The 16,253-nt window shown below is 59.2% G+C and overlaps 2 protein-coding genes across 2 annotated transcripts; both read right to left on the reverse strand.

Annotated features, from left to right (window-relative positions):
• Positions 1-1,539: 1,539 nt before the first annotated feature.
• Positions 1,540-6,461, reverse strand: RIN1 (Ras and Rab interactor 1; the record flags this gene model as incomplete). The annotated part of the gene is made up of 10 exons (XM_080707623.1): positions 1,540-1,974; positions 3,489-3,640; positions 3,732-3,863; positions 4,056-4,361; positions 4,602-5,339; positions 5,479-5,570; positions 5,686-5,758; positions 5,834-5,948; positions 6,053-6,233; positions 6,379-6,461. 10 exons carry the CDS (start codon positions 6,459-6,461, stop codon positions 1,540-1,542), a joined length of 2,307 nt encoding a protein of 768 aa, XP_080563749.1.
• A 1,249-nt stretch (positions 6,462-7,710) lies between these two features.
• BRMS1 (BRMS1 transcriptional repressor and anoikis regulator) lies at positions 7,711-12,446 on the reverse strand (the record flags this gene model as incomplete). Its single annotated transcript, XM_080693470.1, has 9 exons — positions 7,711-7,805; positions 8,158-8,215; positions 10,151-10,215; positions 10,988-11,080; positions 11,493-11,589; positions 11,688-11,767; positions 11,887-12,014; positions 12,142-12,232; positions 12,308-12,446. 9 exons carry the CDS (start codon positions 12,444-12,446, stop codon positions 7,711-7,713), a joined length of 846 nt encoding a protein of 281 aa, XP_080549596.1.
• Between the last annotated feature and the right edge of the window lie 3,807 nt (positions 12,447-16,253).

Raw genomic sequence — 16,253 nt, forward strand, 5'->3', positions numbered from 1 at the left:
ATCAAACTCCAGTCACTGGAAAACATTTATTGAGCACCCATGGAGTGCTCAGCATGTACAAGGTACTGGGGCAGGGGCTGGGGAAGGGGAGACATACAACAGAATAAGGGACTTCCTGCCAGTGAGAGGCTGAGGTGGTCACAGAAGTGGGACGGGAGAGCCTCGGGGACCTAGTGAGAGACCTGCGAGTCCTGTGCAGGGCTCTTTTGGGGTTCATGAAAGCCAGTGTCTAGGATTTCTACCTTCCAGTTGTCACGTCTTGACATCCCTTCCTGCTAAGCACCTTCGGGGAGGATCTCTGGGATCCGTTGAGGTCCTCCTCCATCTGGGGACGGTTTTTTCCTGAGAAAGGGTCGCTTGGGCGTTGGCCTCAGACCCCTGACTCCAAGGGACCCGAGGGCCATAGGCTTGGCCGCCGCACGGTTCCCAGGCTGCAGGAGCGCCGCCTGCAATCGCCTGTGCTCGGTGGCCCTCAGGGGCCCAGCCCTCCACAGCTCCCTGGGCTGCGCACGCCCCCTCGTGGTTGATGGCCGGCACTTTTCTTGGTTCGCATTTGCAGCCAATGCATTGGCTTCCCTTGGGGGCTGCCTGGCCTTCAGGGCTCATTTGCTGTGTGACGTCTTGAGGGTGGCCTTGGTGCACATCAGTGGTACTTACAGGCCGTGTCCTGTGTCCCCTTTTACAGAGCTTCTGTGAGGGCCAAAGGAGTTAAGTGCACAGCAAGAGGCTTCCGAGCCACCCCTTCATCCTGGAATCTTCTCTACCGCCTGGTAGGCTGGCATTATCACCCCTGGCCAATTCCCCTGAGATGCCTGACAGGACTTCCAATCTTGAGGAAAGGCTGGAGCATGGGTGCTTTCTCCCTGGCACCCGCCCCCCAGGGGCAATCCCCTTCCCTGGACTCACTGCGGAGAGGCAGCGGGGAGGAGCCGGCTGGACGGGGAGCAGGCGCCTAGGTGAGAACAGGTGGGCTGCTGGCCCCCCCTCTAGTCGGAGCTCTGCTTTGCAGCAAAACCCTCCATTTGGGCCCCTGGACGCGTTGAGAGGGGCAGGGTGGGCGGCACTAGCATCCACTTGGCAGATCAGGGTGCTGAGGCTGGGCAGGCTGGGCCTCCCGAGGGCCTTGGCTGCCATCCCTCTGACCTGCTGCATCCTCCTGGCACCCAGTGTGGCTGGAGCCTTTCAGGACCTCAGAGTCCCCAACAGCCCTGCCTGTGACCACGGGGGTAAATGCAGAAGGAGCCGGGACCCCCTACACCCGCAACACCAGAGTTTGGGCATCAGTTAATCAGTTAGACTGTCCCCTTTGGGCCCACTCACCCTGCAGGCTGGAGAACAAGTTACAGGGGCCTTGGACAGAGTCAGGGGCCTCCCAAATCCCCTCGAATTCCCCCAGCCTCCCTGCCTCCCCACAGGTGGGCTTGTGGAGACCAGTACCAGTCAGTGGTGGTGACAGGCACAGGAGCCCGGGCTGGGGGGCCAGGGAGACCTTCCCCCAGCTCACAGCTCCTGCCCAGCCGACCTTCTGGCTCTCTCCAGCTACTCCTCTGCCGTCTGGCTCCCCTTTGCCTCTGGATCCTCCGGCTGCGCGTGGCCTCTGCCAGCCTGACCCTCGCCTGCCTCAGAAGCTGTCTCAGACCCTCCCCCACTGTCCCTGGGGCTGGCTTTGTCCCTCACGTCCCCATCTCCTGCACCCCCTTTCTCCTCGGCTGCAGCCTCCTGGGTCTCAGGCTGCCCTGCCCGGCGGTAGACCAGGTAGCCTGCTGTGGGGAGCCCGTGGGCCAGGGCTCCGGGGGGCAGGCGGTGGTAGCCCTGCTCCTTGTACAGGAAGAGGCCAAAGGCGTTGGGCTGGGTCACTCGGAACTTGGTGGCGCAGAGCTGGTTCAGAGTGGCAACGGAGGCCCCTGGGGGCACAGCAAGGGTCTTGGAGGTGCAACCACTGCTGGGGTCCTGGTAGGCGACTCTGAGGAGGTGCTATGTGGGAAGAAAACGCAGAACAAGGACTCAGCCCTGCTGTGCAAGACCAGCCTGGAGGGCGTCTCACCAGCCTAAGAGGAGCTCAAACAGCTCACTCTGCCTTGAGCGCCATCCTGCACCAACAGGCTTCATCCTCATGTCGGCCCCAGGGGCCCAATTTTTTTTTTTTTTTTTTTTTTTTTTTGTGGTACTTGGGGTGGAACCCAGGGGCATTCGACCTCCGAGCTACACCCTCGGCCCTATTTTTTTTATTCTTTATTTTGAAACACTGAGTTGCAAAGGGCCTCACTAAGTAGTTGAGGCTGGCCACAAACCACGATCCTCCTGTCTCAGAATCCCGAATGTTGAGATAACAAGCATGTGCCACCACACCCAGCCCATTTTTTTGTTTGTTTGGTTTGGTTTGGTTTGGTTTGGTTTTGTACTGGGGACGAGGCATTCCGTCTCTGGTTCCACCCTCAGCCCTATTATTTTTTGTTTTTGTGGTACTGGGGATTGAACTCAGGAGCATTCTAGGCATTCTACCTCCGAGTTACACTCCCAGCCTTATTTTATGTTTATTTTGAAACAGGGATTCGCTAGATTGATTAAAGTCTCACTATTTGCTGAGGCTGCAATCCTCCTGTCTCAGCCTCCCAAGTACTGGGACTGTAAGTGTGAGCCACTACACTGGGCTATTTTTTTTTTTTTTTTTTTGGTGGTGGTACTGGGGGTGGAATCCTTCTACCTCTGGGCTACACTCCCAGACCTATTTTATATTTTTATTTGGAAACAGGGTCTCTTAAGCCAGCGCGGCTGGCTTCAAACCTGCGCGATCCTCCTGTTTCCGCCTCCCAAGCGCGGGGATTACAAGCGTGCGCCACCATGCCCGGCACTAGGCTCCTATTTTATTTTTTATTTGGAAACAGGATGTCATTAGTTGGCTGAGGGCGGCCTTGACCCTGTGATCCTCCTTTCTCAGCCTCCCAAGTACTGGGATTGCAGGCATGTGCCACCATACCCAGCTCAAGTACCTATTTTACAGATGAGAAAAGAGAGGCAGCTGGAGCAACCTGCCCAATCTCCTACAGCCAAGAAGGGCAAGTGCTGGATGAAGCTGGTCAGAGTGTGGATCTGCAAGCAAGGCTGAGCGGGGTGAAGGACAGGTATGAAGGCCGCCTCTAGGGACATCCAATCAGAGGCCAGATCAGGGAGTGTGAGCTGGGGCTGGGGCTGGGCCAGGATCTGGCCTGAGCCTGCCCCTCGAGGCCCTGTCCCTCTCCCTGTCAGCGTGGTGCCCTCGCCTGTGAGCCGGGGGTAGTAACGGTCCTGCTGCACTGTGCCCGGGAGGTGCAGGTGCAGGTGCAGGAGGCCGCCCTGGGCACCTCTGCCTGCGCGTGGGGCTGGCTTCGGCCTTCAGTTGGGGCACTGCTTCTATCACAGGTGACACGGGACTAGGGGGACTGTGCTGGACGGTCAGAGCCTCCCTGGGCTTCACAGTTTGGGGTGGGTGGAGGGGAGGGGCCTCTTACTTGGAGGCTGAGGGTGGTGGGCAGGCGGCGCTGCTCCCAGAGGCTCAGGGAGCGCTGCAGTTCCTGTGAGGGGTTCAGGGGGAGGCCCTGGGCCTGGCCCAGGCTGCTCAGCAGGGCCAGGCTGGCCGATAGGCTGGTCAGGTAGTAGCCGCCTAGAAGACAAAGGGGGCCGGATGCAGCGCCACAGGAGCCTGGGCTGACCTGCTCCCCTTCCCCGCTGGCTCAGGACCCAGGGCGGCTCACCCTCTCCAGTGAGCAGGGTGGGCTCCAGCAGCTCTGACATGTACTCTGCCTCTAGCAGGAGATCGGGAAGGTCGCACTGGGCCAAGACGAGGCTCAGCAGGGGCAGAAACTCATCAGCGCCCGCACTGTCCCCTGTGGGGACATGGCAAGAGGCGGCTCTAGGCTCCTCAGGGTCAGGGTCCAGTCCTTGTCTGAGTGACCCTTCCCTTCACCCAGCCCCTACACAATGGAATCCTTGTGGTAACCACAGTGAGGGTCCCAAGGCCCTGGGAGCCTCCCCTGGGCTGCCTCTGACTCAGAGGGAGAGGCAGCACGGGGCTGTACCTGCGTGGGTCCTCAGGGCCGTGTAGAGCAACTTGCAGGCCTGCAGGAGCCGCTTGACCTGGGCGCTGGGCGAGTAGGTGCGGAGCAGCTGCAGCAGCTTCAGGCGCACCTGCTCTGTCTCCACCGGGGAGGGCAGGCTCAGGTGGGATCCGAAGGCTCCAGGGCCTTGGGCCCGGGCCAGGTGGAGGCCCTCCCTCAGGCGGCCGAGGGAGCCGTCAGCAGAGAGCCGACACCGCAGGCGGGCTGCCAGGAGGGGCCGGAGGGGCTTGAGCACGGAGCGGTGCAGCGACTTCTCCAGGATGTGCTCTGCCAGGGAAGGGACAGGCGGGGTCAGGCTAAGGGGCAGAGTTGAGGAGGGGAGGTGTGGGGAGCAGGAGGCGCTGAGGGAGGCCAGAGAGGGAGGGGATGTTTCACTAGAACAGCAGTGAGACCAGTGTGGGGGGGGGTTGTAAAGCAACAGAGCAGCCTCAGAGAGGCAGGTGGCATCAAGGCCGGGCGCGGGCAGGTGGGATGTGCGCTCTGGGGTGCCAGCGGCCGCGGCCTCACCCAGTCTCTCGGGTGGCAGCAGCTTCTCGGGGCCCAGCTCCTTGCTCAGCATGGCCCGGGCCCGGTTCAGCACCTGGCGGATGCTCTGCAGCTCCTGGGGCTCGGGGCCGGCCCGCACCTGGGTCAGTAGGTCCTGTACCAGCTGGCCCACGGCCGTCCGTCTGTCCTGCATTAACCACGCGGCTGCGCGGCCCACGTGCCGCTCTGGCGCCAACAGGGAGCAGAAGGCGGCACTCATGGATCTCAGCAGGGGTCTCCGGCGGCGCGGGCCTGGGGAGGTCTTGGGGCTCCCTGGGGACCCTGGCGGCCCCTCCTCCTCAGAGCTGCTTGGGGAGCCACAGTCCACCTCCTGGAGGGAGGGCAGGGGCGGGAGGCCGTGGTTGGCACCCCCTGGCACCCGGTACCCGGCTGAGCTCTCCCTCCGCAGCAGCTGGCGAGGGGGCAGCCTTTCCGCGTGGCCGGGGGCCGCGCCTGGCGGTACAGGGACCGGGGGAGGCGGCGCAGCAGGTGGAGACAGGGGGCTGGAGGTCTCGGTGGACACGCGTACTTTGAAGCTTCTCTTGAATTTCTCCCGCTTCATGGGGCCCAGGTCCCCCGGGAACAGGGGGTTGAAGAAGCAGAGGGCAGCACCAGTGCCCTGGTCCAGCTCCTGAGGGGAGCGGGCCTTCAGCCGGGGCAGAGGCGGGCCTTCGGGTGGGCCCTGCTGAGCCTTGGTGTTGAGGGAGGAGCTCCAGAACTCTAGGGACCAGAAACCGAGGCCTCAGGGCAGGCATAGGAGAGTGCCCATCGACAGGCACAGGTGCCAGGCTCTGGTGCCCTCCCTCCCCCCTGGCCTCAGTTTCTCCATCTGCGCAGCAGGAGCCAGGGAACCCCTTACCCATGCCCAGATGGGAGATGGCCTCCAGTTCCTTGTGGGTGGCTGCCAGGTGGATGGCTTTAGGAAGCCGGAGTGGGAGGAGAAGGACGTCCCTGGGGCCGGAGAGGGGAGCAGACATTCACGTGAGGGGTGCAGGACCGGGGGCGGGAGGAAGGCTGTCCCAGGGAGCTGGGCCTGTGGACACCAGGTGCCCGTGGGCAGGCTCACCGACTGTGGCAGTAGGCGCAGATGAGCTGGACCAGGTCCGGGAACATGAGCTCTGAGCCCTCCAAGGAGACGCCTGAGACATGAGAAGTAAGGTCTTTCTCTGGGCCCCCCGTTTCCATCCCCTTCCCACCAGGCCGGCCCCCCTCACCGCCAGGCCTCTCTTGGATGTAGTGGCTGGAGACGAAGGAGGGGCCGCTGGCCTCCGGCAGCCGCACGCACAGGGCCTGGCACTGGCGGGTGTTAGATTTCCGCACCAGGAAGGTCTGCAAGTAGGCCAGGTCAGGAGGCTCAAGACCTTACTGTCCTGTCCGGGCCCTCTCCCCCCACCCTCAGCTGGCAGGGCCCCAGAGGAGCCAGAGAGACTCACCCCAGGGGGCTCCGTCCTCAGCACATGCAGTGCAGCTGCAGCATTGGCCTGCAGCTGCAGCCACACCGGCCGGGTGAGCAGCAGGCGCTCCCGAAGGCTCACCGTGCGCGCGGGCCGCTGGGGCCCACCTGCCGGCCCCTGGCTGGCCTCGGGCATGTCGTACAGCGGGTCCTGTGCTGGCCTGGGGGTGGGCACCCAGACCTGAGCAGGGAGTCCAGGCCAGGACGCTTGCCCACCCCTTCCTCCTTCTGTGCTTCCCGTGGCTCCTGCCCCGGAATAGACCCTTCCTCCCCACCCCATCTGGCTGCCCTTCCAACTTCACTAACTTTCCTGTCTCCAGGTGCCCCGGAGTGAAGCTCGGGCTGGGCGTTCCGAGAGGGCATGCTCCTGGTTCCCCAGTGTCTTCCATGGCTGGGAACTCCTACGGCTCCTATGGGACTCAGGAAGAGAATCCAGCCCCCAAGGCACAGGCGCGCACATTCCCAGCGGTGAGTAACACTTCCTGAGGGCGGTCCGCCCTGTCACACCCTGCCAGTTAACTCTTGTGTGTCTACTCCCCTACCCTGGCCAGTGCTGGCTTCCTTTCTGAGCCCTGGCTCAAGGGGCAGGGATCCCCTCCTTGGGAGTGCCAGTCTGGGAGCCCCAGCTGTGGGGCACCACCTCCGACACAACGTTTCCAGCAGTCTTACCAGGCTCTACATCAACCAGGTGGCTGGGTGAGGAGGGTTAAGCAAGCCCGGCTGTCTCGTCTCCACAGGCCCAAGCCTCGCCCTTGGGTCACCTTAAGTATGTGGTCAGTTGCTCATCTGTCCCCGCCTTGTGGGTCAGGCTTATGGGAGAGCACCCCCTACTGGTCACAGATGACTCATTCTTCTAACTTGGGTTTTGGGATTTCAGGTTGCCATGGAGAAAGGATGCTGTGTCTCCATGGAAACCGATCCCTTTGCTTAACTGCGGTTCTGGGGGTGGTTCTGACAGTGCTAACCAGGGGGAGTGTGGCTGTGAGGTCGTTAGCACGTGGCGCTGCCGCCAGCTGCCTCCCACGCACAGGCCCTGCCAGCCTTGCCAATCTGCCAAGTGACTGGGCAGGTGCAGACACGACCCAGGCTCCAAGCACAGGCACCAGCCCCTTCCCCACCAGAGGCTGCACGCTTCCGGTGTTCCTTCTCAGACACACGTGGCCTCCGACTCCAGGCCCAGCCCCCCCAGACTGTACCCCAAACCCAAGTACCCTAAACTGCAGGGACCCCAGAAGAGAGTCTGCTTGTCTCAGATGCTCTCTATGGAAACCCCAACTCCCTTGCAAGGTATAGCAGACACAAATGGGTCACACCAGAGTCCCAGAAAAGGTTTTAATTCCAGTCCTTGAATCTGAGAGGCAGACACCAGGAATAGCCCTGAGAAAACCTGGGGAGCCTGGAGTCGTCTCCAGATCCAGGCAGGGTGGACAGGCCCCCACATAACAGTTCTGGCTCAGAGTCCCCCTGCAGTGGGCCCAGCTCCGGGCTCAGTGGGGAGGTCGGCAGGAGGGACATGGCCCCGCTGGGGCCGGGCTTCTTGCTCATGTGCACGAGGGGCGGGGGCGGCACTGACAAGGGTTATCTTCGGGGAAGGGAAGTGGTAGGCTGGTCAGGGAACGAGACAACAGTCTTGCCTAGTCAGGTCAACACCGGGGCCACAGCTACGCAGGCCCCAAGGAGGGCAGCGGCGGGGTCCAGGCCAGTGATGGCTGGAGGGGTGTCCAGCAGCAACACTGGAGAACAGGCTGGGCAGCCCCTGGGGGCTTGTCAGTCTGACTCTGCAGGAAAATGCAAATCCTGGGTGTGGTAGGAGCTGCTCTGAGACCCCTGGCTGCAACTGCAACGGCAACGGCAGGTCACGGTCCTGGGGGTAGTGGGAAGGGGAAAATTATTAAGGGAGCTAACCCAGGGGGAGGCAGCGATTCCTGCGGGGTCTGAGGGCCTCCACCCTGCCTCCATCACCAAGCTCCCCATGCCCCTCAGAGGCAGCCGGACCACTGATCCTGACAGTCGCGTCTCTATGGGCTCCTCTCCTGGAAGCCAGACTGGGGATGGCGACGGGAAGGGGAAGGGGAAGGAGGTCACCTCGGCGGGTCTTACCATCTGCTTTTCTCTTCTGAGGGGATGACGCTGCTGCCCTGGCCTGGGTGATGAGAACAAAGCCCCTGAGAGGCTGCCTCCAGCGTGGCAACCCATGCCACCATAGCCCGAGGGGGGCTGCCCAATCAGAGCCACACCTCGGTGGGAGCGTGAGACCCCTGCCAGGCAAAGCTGAGGGGTCCAGCCCAGCAGCCTCCCTCCCTCCCATCAGACATGCCCTGGCACAGGGATGGACAGACTGTGTCCTTCAGGCAGAAGGATCATAAGCTGCCACTGAACCAGGGCACCGGAGCTAGGGGAGGGGGCGTCAAGGGGCAAGCTTGGAACCCTCGCAGAGCAGAGGGGCTCCGCACTGCTAACCCTGCACTTGGGGGGCTTAGGGCAGCAGTGGCCATTTTTTTTTTTTATACTGGAGATTGAACCCAGGGGCATTCTACATCTGATCTATGCCCTCAGCCCTATTTTTATTCTTAATTTTGAAACAGGGTCTAAGTTGTGGAGGGCCTAAGTAGCTGAGGCTGGCCATGAACCTGTGATCATCTTGTCTCAGCCTCCCAAGTACTGGATTACAAGCATGTGCACCACCACACCCAGCTTCCCAGCCCAATTTTAAATTTTTATTTATTTATTGGTACTGGGGATAGAACCCAGGGGCATTCTACCTCCAAGCTACAGCCCTAGCCTGATTTTTTATTCTTTATTTTGAAACAGGGTCTCACAGCGTTGCCAAGGAACTAAGTAGCTGAGGCTGTCTGAGAACCATAATCCTCTTGTCTCAGGCTCCCAAATGCTGGGATTATAAGTGTGTACCACCATGCCCGGCTCAGCCCAATTTTTTATTTTGAAGTAGTCTTCTTAAGCTGTGGAGGGCCTAAGTAGCTGAGGTTGGCCGCAAACCTGTGATGCTCTTGTCTCAGCCTCCCAAGTACCGGGATTACAAGTGTGTGCCACCACGCCTGGCTTATTTTTATTTGGAAACAGAGTCTGGCTAAATTGATGAGAATATCACTACTTGCTGAGGCTATCCTCGACCTGTGATCCTCCTGTCTCAGCCTCCCACATACTGGGATTACAAGCGTGTGCCATCACACCCAGGTTTTTTTTTTTGGTACTGGGAATGGAACCTAGGGGTATTCTACTTCCAGGTTTCACCGCCAGCCTTATTTTTTATTCTTTATTTTGAAACTGGGTCTCACTGAGTTGCAAAGGGCCTAAATAGCTGAGGCTGTCCGCAAACTGCAATCCTCCTGTCTCAGCCTCTCAAATGCTGGGATTACAAGCATGTGCCACCATGCATGGCAATCTTTTTCTTTTTTGTAATAGGGATTGAACCCAGGACATCTACTTCCAAGCTACACCCCCCAGCCCTTTTTATTCTTTTTTTGCTGTGTGGTGCTCGGGCTTGAACCCAGGGTATTCACCTCCGAGGTACACCCCCAGCCCTATTATATATATATATATATATATATATATATATATATATATATATATATTTTTTTTTTTTTTTTTTGCTGGAACTGGGGATGGAACCGAGAGGCTTTTTACCTCCAGGCTATACTCCCAGACTATTTTACATTTTATTGGAAACGGGTCTCGCCACCACGCCTGGCCCTATTCTCTATTTTTTTTTTTTTTTTTTTGTGGTACTGGGGGTGGAACCCAGAGGCTTTCTACCTCCAGGCTATACTCCCAGACCTATTTTATATTTTATTTGGAAACAGGGTCTCACTAAGTTGCTGAAAGCCTCACTAAGTAGCTGAGGCTGGCTTCAAACCTGTGTGATCCTCCTGTCTCCGCCTACCACGCGCAGGGATTACAAGCATGCGCCACCATGCCTGGCTTATTTTTTATTCTTTATTTTGAAACAGGGTCTCACTACGTTTCAGTAGCTGAGGCTGGCAACAAACCTATGATCCTCCTGTCTCAGCCTCCCAAGTACTGGGATTATAGGTGCACACCACACCCGGCTTGGACCCACCTTTTTGATAGCTGTCCAGTCTTCCAGGATATCAATCTCCTGCAGCATGTACACGATGTAAGGGCCTGTGGCACGAGGTCAAGGAAGCAGGCTGGTAACCGGGGAGGCAGATGACGGGCTCTGCCTGAGAGTTGTGAGGCGCTGTGGACAGCGTGGAGCACCCGAGAGCCTGGGTTCAGGCACAGCCTCTGCTGCCTACCTCAAGGATGCCGGGTTATGGGGGCCTCAGCCTGTTTCATGGAGTCTGCCCCCTCGCCCTGCCTCCAGGGTCCAGGTCAGCCCCAGGGCTGCTCTTCCCATTCTCTCCCGCCCTATGTCCTGAATTACCCCTTGCTGCCTCTTGCCCCACCTACGGGCGGTTCTGGCCTCTTCTATCATGAAGACACACTTCTTGGTCCCCACCTGTGCGCCACACCCTCACCTCCTACAGCTTGAAAGGGAGTCACTGCTGTCCACACCCCTCCCTCCTCACCACATGGCTCTGCGAGAGCTGAAGCCCCCAGGCCCCGGTGGGCCACAGGCACCTCAGGCAGAGCACAGGGCGGCCTGCCAGATAGCACTGCAGGCAGGAGCTCCAAGTAGGGGAGGGAGCGAGGCTGGGGGCCGGAGTGCCTGGGACCCATGCTGGGACTGTAAAGGGAAGTCAGAGGGGCCGCGAGGCTGATCCTCACTCAAAGTTAGGGGGAGTCACTGAATTAAACTATCTTTCCAGGAGCTACATGGCTAGGGGGGAGGACCCCACAAAGTTCCTGACAGCCAGACTGGCCTAGGCACGCACTAAATGACCACAAAGGCGTCATCTGACTCTGTCAAGCCCCCTCCTGGGTGGAAGGATACCAGACACGAGGGGTGCCTTCTTCCTCTTGCTGGGGGGCAGCGAGTCCCAGGTCTTTGAGCTGCCTCTGGCGTGCAGTTTGTCATCCCACCACTCTGTCCCAGCCCAGAGTCAAGATCAGGGTGCTGGCCCACAGCTACTTCCAGCCCTGTAGCCCCCCCCCCCCCCCCCCCCGCCAGCCCAGCCCCCTCCGCCCTCCCCAGCCCACCCAGGGCCCGGAGAAGAGGTCACCGCCCTGCTGTGAGCCTTGGCTCCTCCATCTGTTGGGTATACAGGGGGATGAAGACATGAACACCGGCACTGTGGACGTGAAGGGGACTGTGGCTGGTGTATGTGGGTGTGTCAGAGGGACATCCCCCGGTCCTGGAAATGGAGTCCACTCTGCCGGAGCCCCCACTATGTGCCGGGCCTGGTCTCACTCCGCCTGCGGGGAGCAGGCCCTAGGACTCTCCCCTGTGCTGCCAGGGAAGCCGAGGCCCAGGAGGGGAGGGCAGGTCTCGCCCTCACCGGAACTGATGTCCAGGCTCTGGCGGTCTTCCTCCAGCCTCTGGATCCGTTCCTGCAGCTCCCCCTGCAGCGTGTCGTAGAGCAGCAGCTTCTCACTCTGCAGGGGCACAGCGCTCAGCCAGGGCGGCCCTCCCCCACCACGGTGGCTCACCTCTCTCCTCTGCAGAGGCACGCACTCAGCCCGCAGCCGCTCACCTCCAGGTGCTGCCTGGCTCCCTGCAGCTCACACTCGTACTTGTTCCTGATCACGTCCAGGCAGAAGCCCTTGTAGATTCCTGCAGGGGGAGGGAGAAGGGCCCCTGCTTGCTGGAGCCCCGTGACCCAAAAGGAGGGCTGCTACGATCAGGGACGAGCAGAGGGAGACAGAACTTCCGGGAGGGTGACTGCCACAGACCTGCCACCTGGATGCGAATCTTGAGGCTCCGCTGCAGCCCCCCAAGAGGCTCTGTGTATTCAGGGGCTCGCTCGGCCCCCACCTCCTCCAGCCGCAACCGCAGCTGACTCAGCCGCTCCCTGAACAACCTGGGCGGTAAAAGGGTAGCTGCACACCACCGGGCATCAGGTGCCCCTCGCCCTCACGGCAGCGCCAGGCCCGCCGCCTCCTCTCCCCAGGTGCCCGAGACCCAGCCTGAGGCGCGCCCGCACACACTTCTCCTTTAGCTCCGAGAACTGTTTCTCCAGGTCCAGCATCTCATTGACGCACTCGCTGCGACGCCGCTCGTAGTCCTCGTCGTCCATCTCTGGGAAAGAGGCCAGTCAGGGCCACTGCAGAGGGGCGGGCGGCTCCCGGCGCCTGTGCACGCGTAGGGGCTCACCTGAGCTCTCCTCCTCCGACTCTGTCTGGCTGCCGCTCCGCTCCTCCTCACTCTCTTCTTCTTCTCCGTTCATCTCGGTGGCGGAATCACCCTCTGCTTCCATCTCTTCGGTGTCTTTACTGGGAGGCTGGACTGGCATGTGGGCTCTGGAAGAGAAAGGGCAGCTGTCACCCATTAGGCTCGGAGCAGGGTGGCAGCCAACCATGCATCTAAACCTGTCACTCGGTGGTGGGGGCTGGGTCGCATTTGCACCTCTCACAGAGGCCTGAAAACACTCATGCCCTTGGGCGTCACCGGTGATCCCTCTTCTGGAAATGCTGGCCAGGGTATGAGCCACCAACGGAAAGGCTGCCGGTGGCCTTACTGCGGATGGACTGGGTCCAACTTGACTGGGCTCTCAAGGCCTTCACAGGCTGGACTTGCACCATCAGCCCAGCTCCTTCGCCCCACCCTGTAGCTACTGGCATGCTCCCACTCCCGTTCCTCTGCCTACAAAGCCCTCAGCTTCTCTTCCTGCTATCTACAAGCCTCTTGTCTTCACTGGGCTCTGGGTCGAGTCCCATCCATTTCTGCTTCCTCTGGGACCTCAGGTCCTCAGCGCACCCCTCAGTGTCTTCAGCTTCTCCTTGGCTGGCACTAGGTTCGAATGTGTCTCCTAAAGTTCACGTGTTGGAAACTTGATCGCAACAGTATGGAGAGACAAGCCCACTGAAAAGTGACGCGGTGTGTCTTCATGAATGGATCGATGGCACCATTCTGTGAGTGGGTTAGTCATTATGACACTGGTTCCTGAAAGATGAGTTGGGCCTCCTTCCTTTCTCACCCTTCCACCTTCTGCACTGGGATAGTGAAGCAAGAAGGCCCTCACCAGACCAGATGTGGCGCCCTCAACCTTGGACTCCTGAACTCTAGCGAACACATTTCTGTTTTTTATAAATGACTCTGTCTCAGTGTGTGTATGTTGGTGCTAGGGACTGAACACGGGGCTTCATGTGAGCTAAGCACAGACTCCACCACTGAGCTCTCTCCTCAGTCCTCAGGTATTGTTACAGCAACACAAAACAGACTGAGTCGGAAGGCTGCTTTCCATGACGCTTTAGATGTACTCAGGAATCCTCTACCATTAGAAAAAAGCAGAGTGGCTGGCAGGTGTCGCTCAGCTGTAGAACTATTGCTTAGCACACAAGGGAAGGGGTTCCAGCCCCAACCGGCAAAAAAAAAAAAAAAAAAAAAAAGCAGAAGCACTGCCCCTTACCCACGTCACTTTCCACTTCACGCTACACACCTTCCAGTCCTGTGCACACTTGCTGGCTCCTATTTCCACTTCCCAACCCTTCAGTCCGTTTCTGTTCCCATCAGTCTCACTGAAACTGACGCTAGACAGTTAACCAACGAGTTCCTCGTGGCTAATACCAGTATTTCTCAGTGGTTACTTTAACTGCCCTTTCGGGAACACTGAACACTGCTAAGCATTCTTTCTTGTTCACTCATCTAATATTTACTGAGCACGTAAGAATATGGGAGGTGCCAGTAACTACGGTGGCAGGTACTGGGGTACAACTGTGCCAGACAGTCTGACCTCAAGGAGCTTAGGAGTTCCTGGGAAAGGGGGATTAGAAGCAGTTACCATAGCCGGGCGTGGTGGCGCACGCTTGTAATCCCAGCATTTGGGAGGCTGAGACAGGAGGATCTGGGTTCACAGCCAGCCTCAGCTACTTAGTCAGGCCCTCTGCAACTCAGTGAGAGCCGGTTTCAAAATAAGGCTGGGGGTGTAGCACAGAGGTAGAATGCCCCTGGGTCCCATCCCCAGTACTGCAAAAAAAAAAAAAAAAAAAAAAAAAAGCAGCAGCAGCAGCAGTCATCAGGGTACTAGGAGTTAAGAGTGGGGTGTGTGGGAAAGGCCTCTAGCCAAGCTGGAGTGTGGTACATCAGGGGACGTTCTAGCAGAATGAGTAGCAAGTGCAAGGCCCAGAGTGAGGGAAGGGAGGGGTCGGTGCGCAAGAGTCTGAACCCCAGTGAGACCTGGGCTCAGGGATTTGGTCGCCAAAATAGAGCAAATTCTCCAGGCCAGGGAGGGTGCAGAGTGTGGGAGGTGACAGAGGTCCATGACAGAACTCCTACAGTCAAGGAGGCCTCTAGGAAGGAAGAGGGCAGACCAAAGTCACAGAAAAGAGAACTGTAAAAGCAGGGAGTAGTGACAGCGCCAAACACTGCCAAGAGACTGCCTGTGACCTCCACCAACTGGGGCTTCTGCTTCACTGTGCTGTCTCTTTTCTCTCTGGCAGCTTCTCTGTAAGCTTTTAGAATGATTACACACCACCTCCAGGAAGCCGTCTTATTTCCATCTCCTGCTTGCCCTCTCTCCTTTCTCTCCAGTGAGCGTGGGCTCACTTCCAGCTGGGGGCTCGCATGCACCATACCGACCCTGCGCAGTACTGGCTCACCAGATGACTGGAGATTTGCAAGCAGAACTCAACCAAAATATACTTTTGCAGCACAAGAATTAGCTTTTACTTCTTGGTAGGTCCAAGTGCCTGTGGTGCACTTTTTTTTTTTTTTTTTTTTTTGGACTGGGGTTTGAACCCAGGGGCATTCTACCTCCAATCTACACCCCTAGCCCTATTTCTTATTCTTTATTTTGAAACCGGGTCGCATTAAGTTGCGGAGGGCCTAAGTAAGCTGAAGCTGGCCTGGAACCTGCGATCCTCCTGCTCAGCCTCCCAAGTACTGGGATTACAAAAGTGCACCACCACGCCCAGCTGGCTGGCCGTTTCTTGATACCAATTAGTTTTGAGTCTGGCCTAGATCATTCCTCAATGATTTCACCAACGATCAGAACCTCACCTGAAAACTCTGGTTCTCCAAGCCAGCCTCATGGTCCCTATTCTCAAATCCCAGGTCCCGGCACTGCCAACAACACTCCACTGTTAGTGCATGTACCTTGTAAGACGCAGTGGGGCCTCTCTCTTCCAGAAGCCTCTCCCTCAGCTGACTGACTGAGGGCCTTAAGCTGTCACAGCACCCTCCCCCAACCCCCTTCCCCAGGTGCAAGGGGGGTAGCCATTCCTGCCCCGAGGGGAGTAACGACTTCAAGGAGTAAGAAATGGAAAACCATATTGTAAACTCCTGTGCACTGTAATTTATCTTTCCCGACATGTAAGCTCCTCGCCGGCATGTCGGGGAGAAAGGCAGCCCCTTCCCCACGACCGCAGAGGCCAACTCTGACACTCCGCGGAGCTCCAGGCCCTCCCGCCCGCTTCCACCCTCAGCGGCGCCGGCGCGGGCCCGCGAACAGGTGGCGGCCTCCCGCGGCCGGCCTCGGCGCCCGCGGCCCGGCGCGCGTCAGGCCAGTTAAGTCTCCGTTTCGGCTCCACAGGAGGTTATGTCGGCGACCGACGGACCGGAGAGGCCAAGCCAGGCACCGGGCGTGGCGATACGCACCGCGGGGGCTGGGCGGGGCTCGCGTCCGAGACCCGCGGAGAGGAACCGAGCCGGCCGGTACTGGCCGCCGCCGCCGCCGCCGGGCTCCCGGAAGCTCTGCGCAGGTCCTTATCTTCGGGGGGGCGGGGCTTACCGGGCTTCCGTGTGCGTCATCAGGAGGCGCCCGCCCGGGAGCTCACAATTGGACGGCTGGGGCCGAGGCCTGCTGGGATACCGCGGGCTGGTCTCCATAGCAACCGGCCGAGAGTCACCCTAGTGCTTCTCTGGCTTTGCCGCAGGTCCTCTTCGGTCTGCGTCCACCTCCCCCAAGCGTGAAAGGGGAGACCCCCCTCCCCCAGCTCAGGAGAGTAACGAAGCAAGCTGTGGGTGTGAACACTCGTTTATTTACACACTGTCATCCGAAACCAGCTCAGCCCAGCCTCTGGGAGGGTACAGATCTCAGACTGTCACCCTAGAATCCTACAGACCCTTCTGGCCTCCAGAGGCGGAGGCCTGGAGGACCACG

Source organism: Muscardinus avellanarius (assembly GCF_963383645.1).
Source record: "Muscardinus avellanarius genome assembly, chromosome: 1".
Classification (NCBI taxonomy): domain Eukaryota; kingdom Metazoa; phylum Chordata; class Mammalia; order Rodentia; family Gliridae; genus Muscardinus; species Muscardinus avellanarius.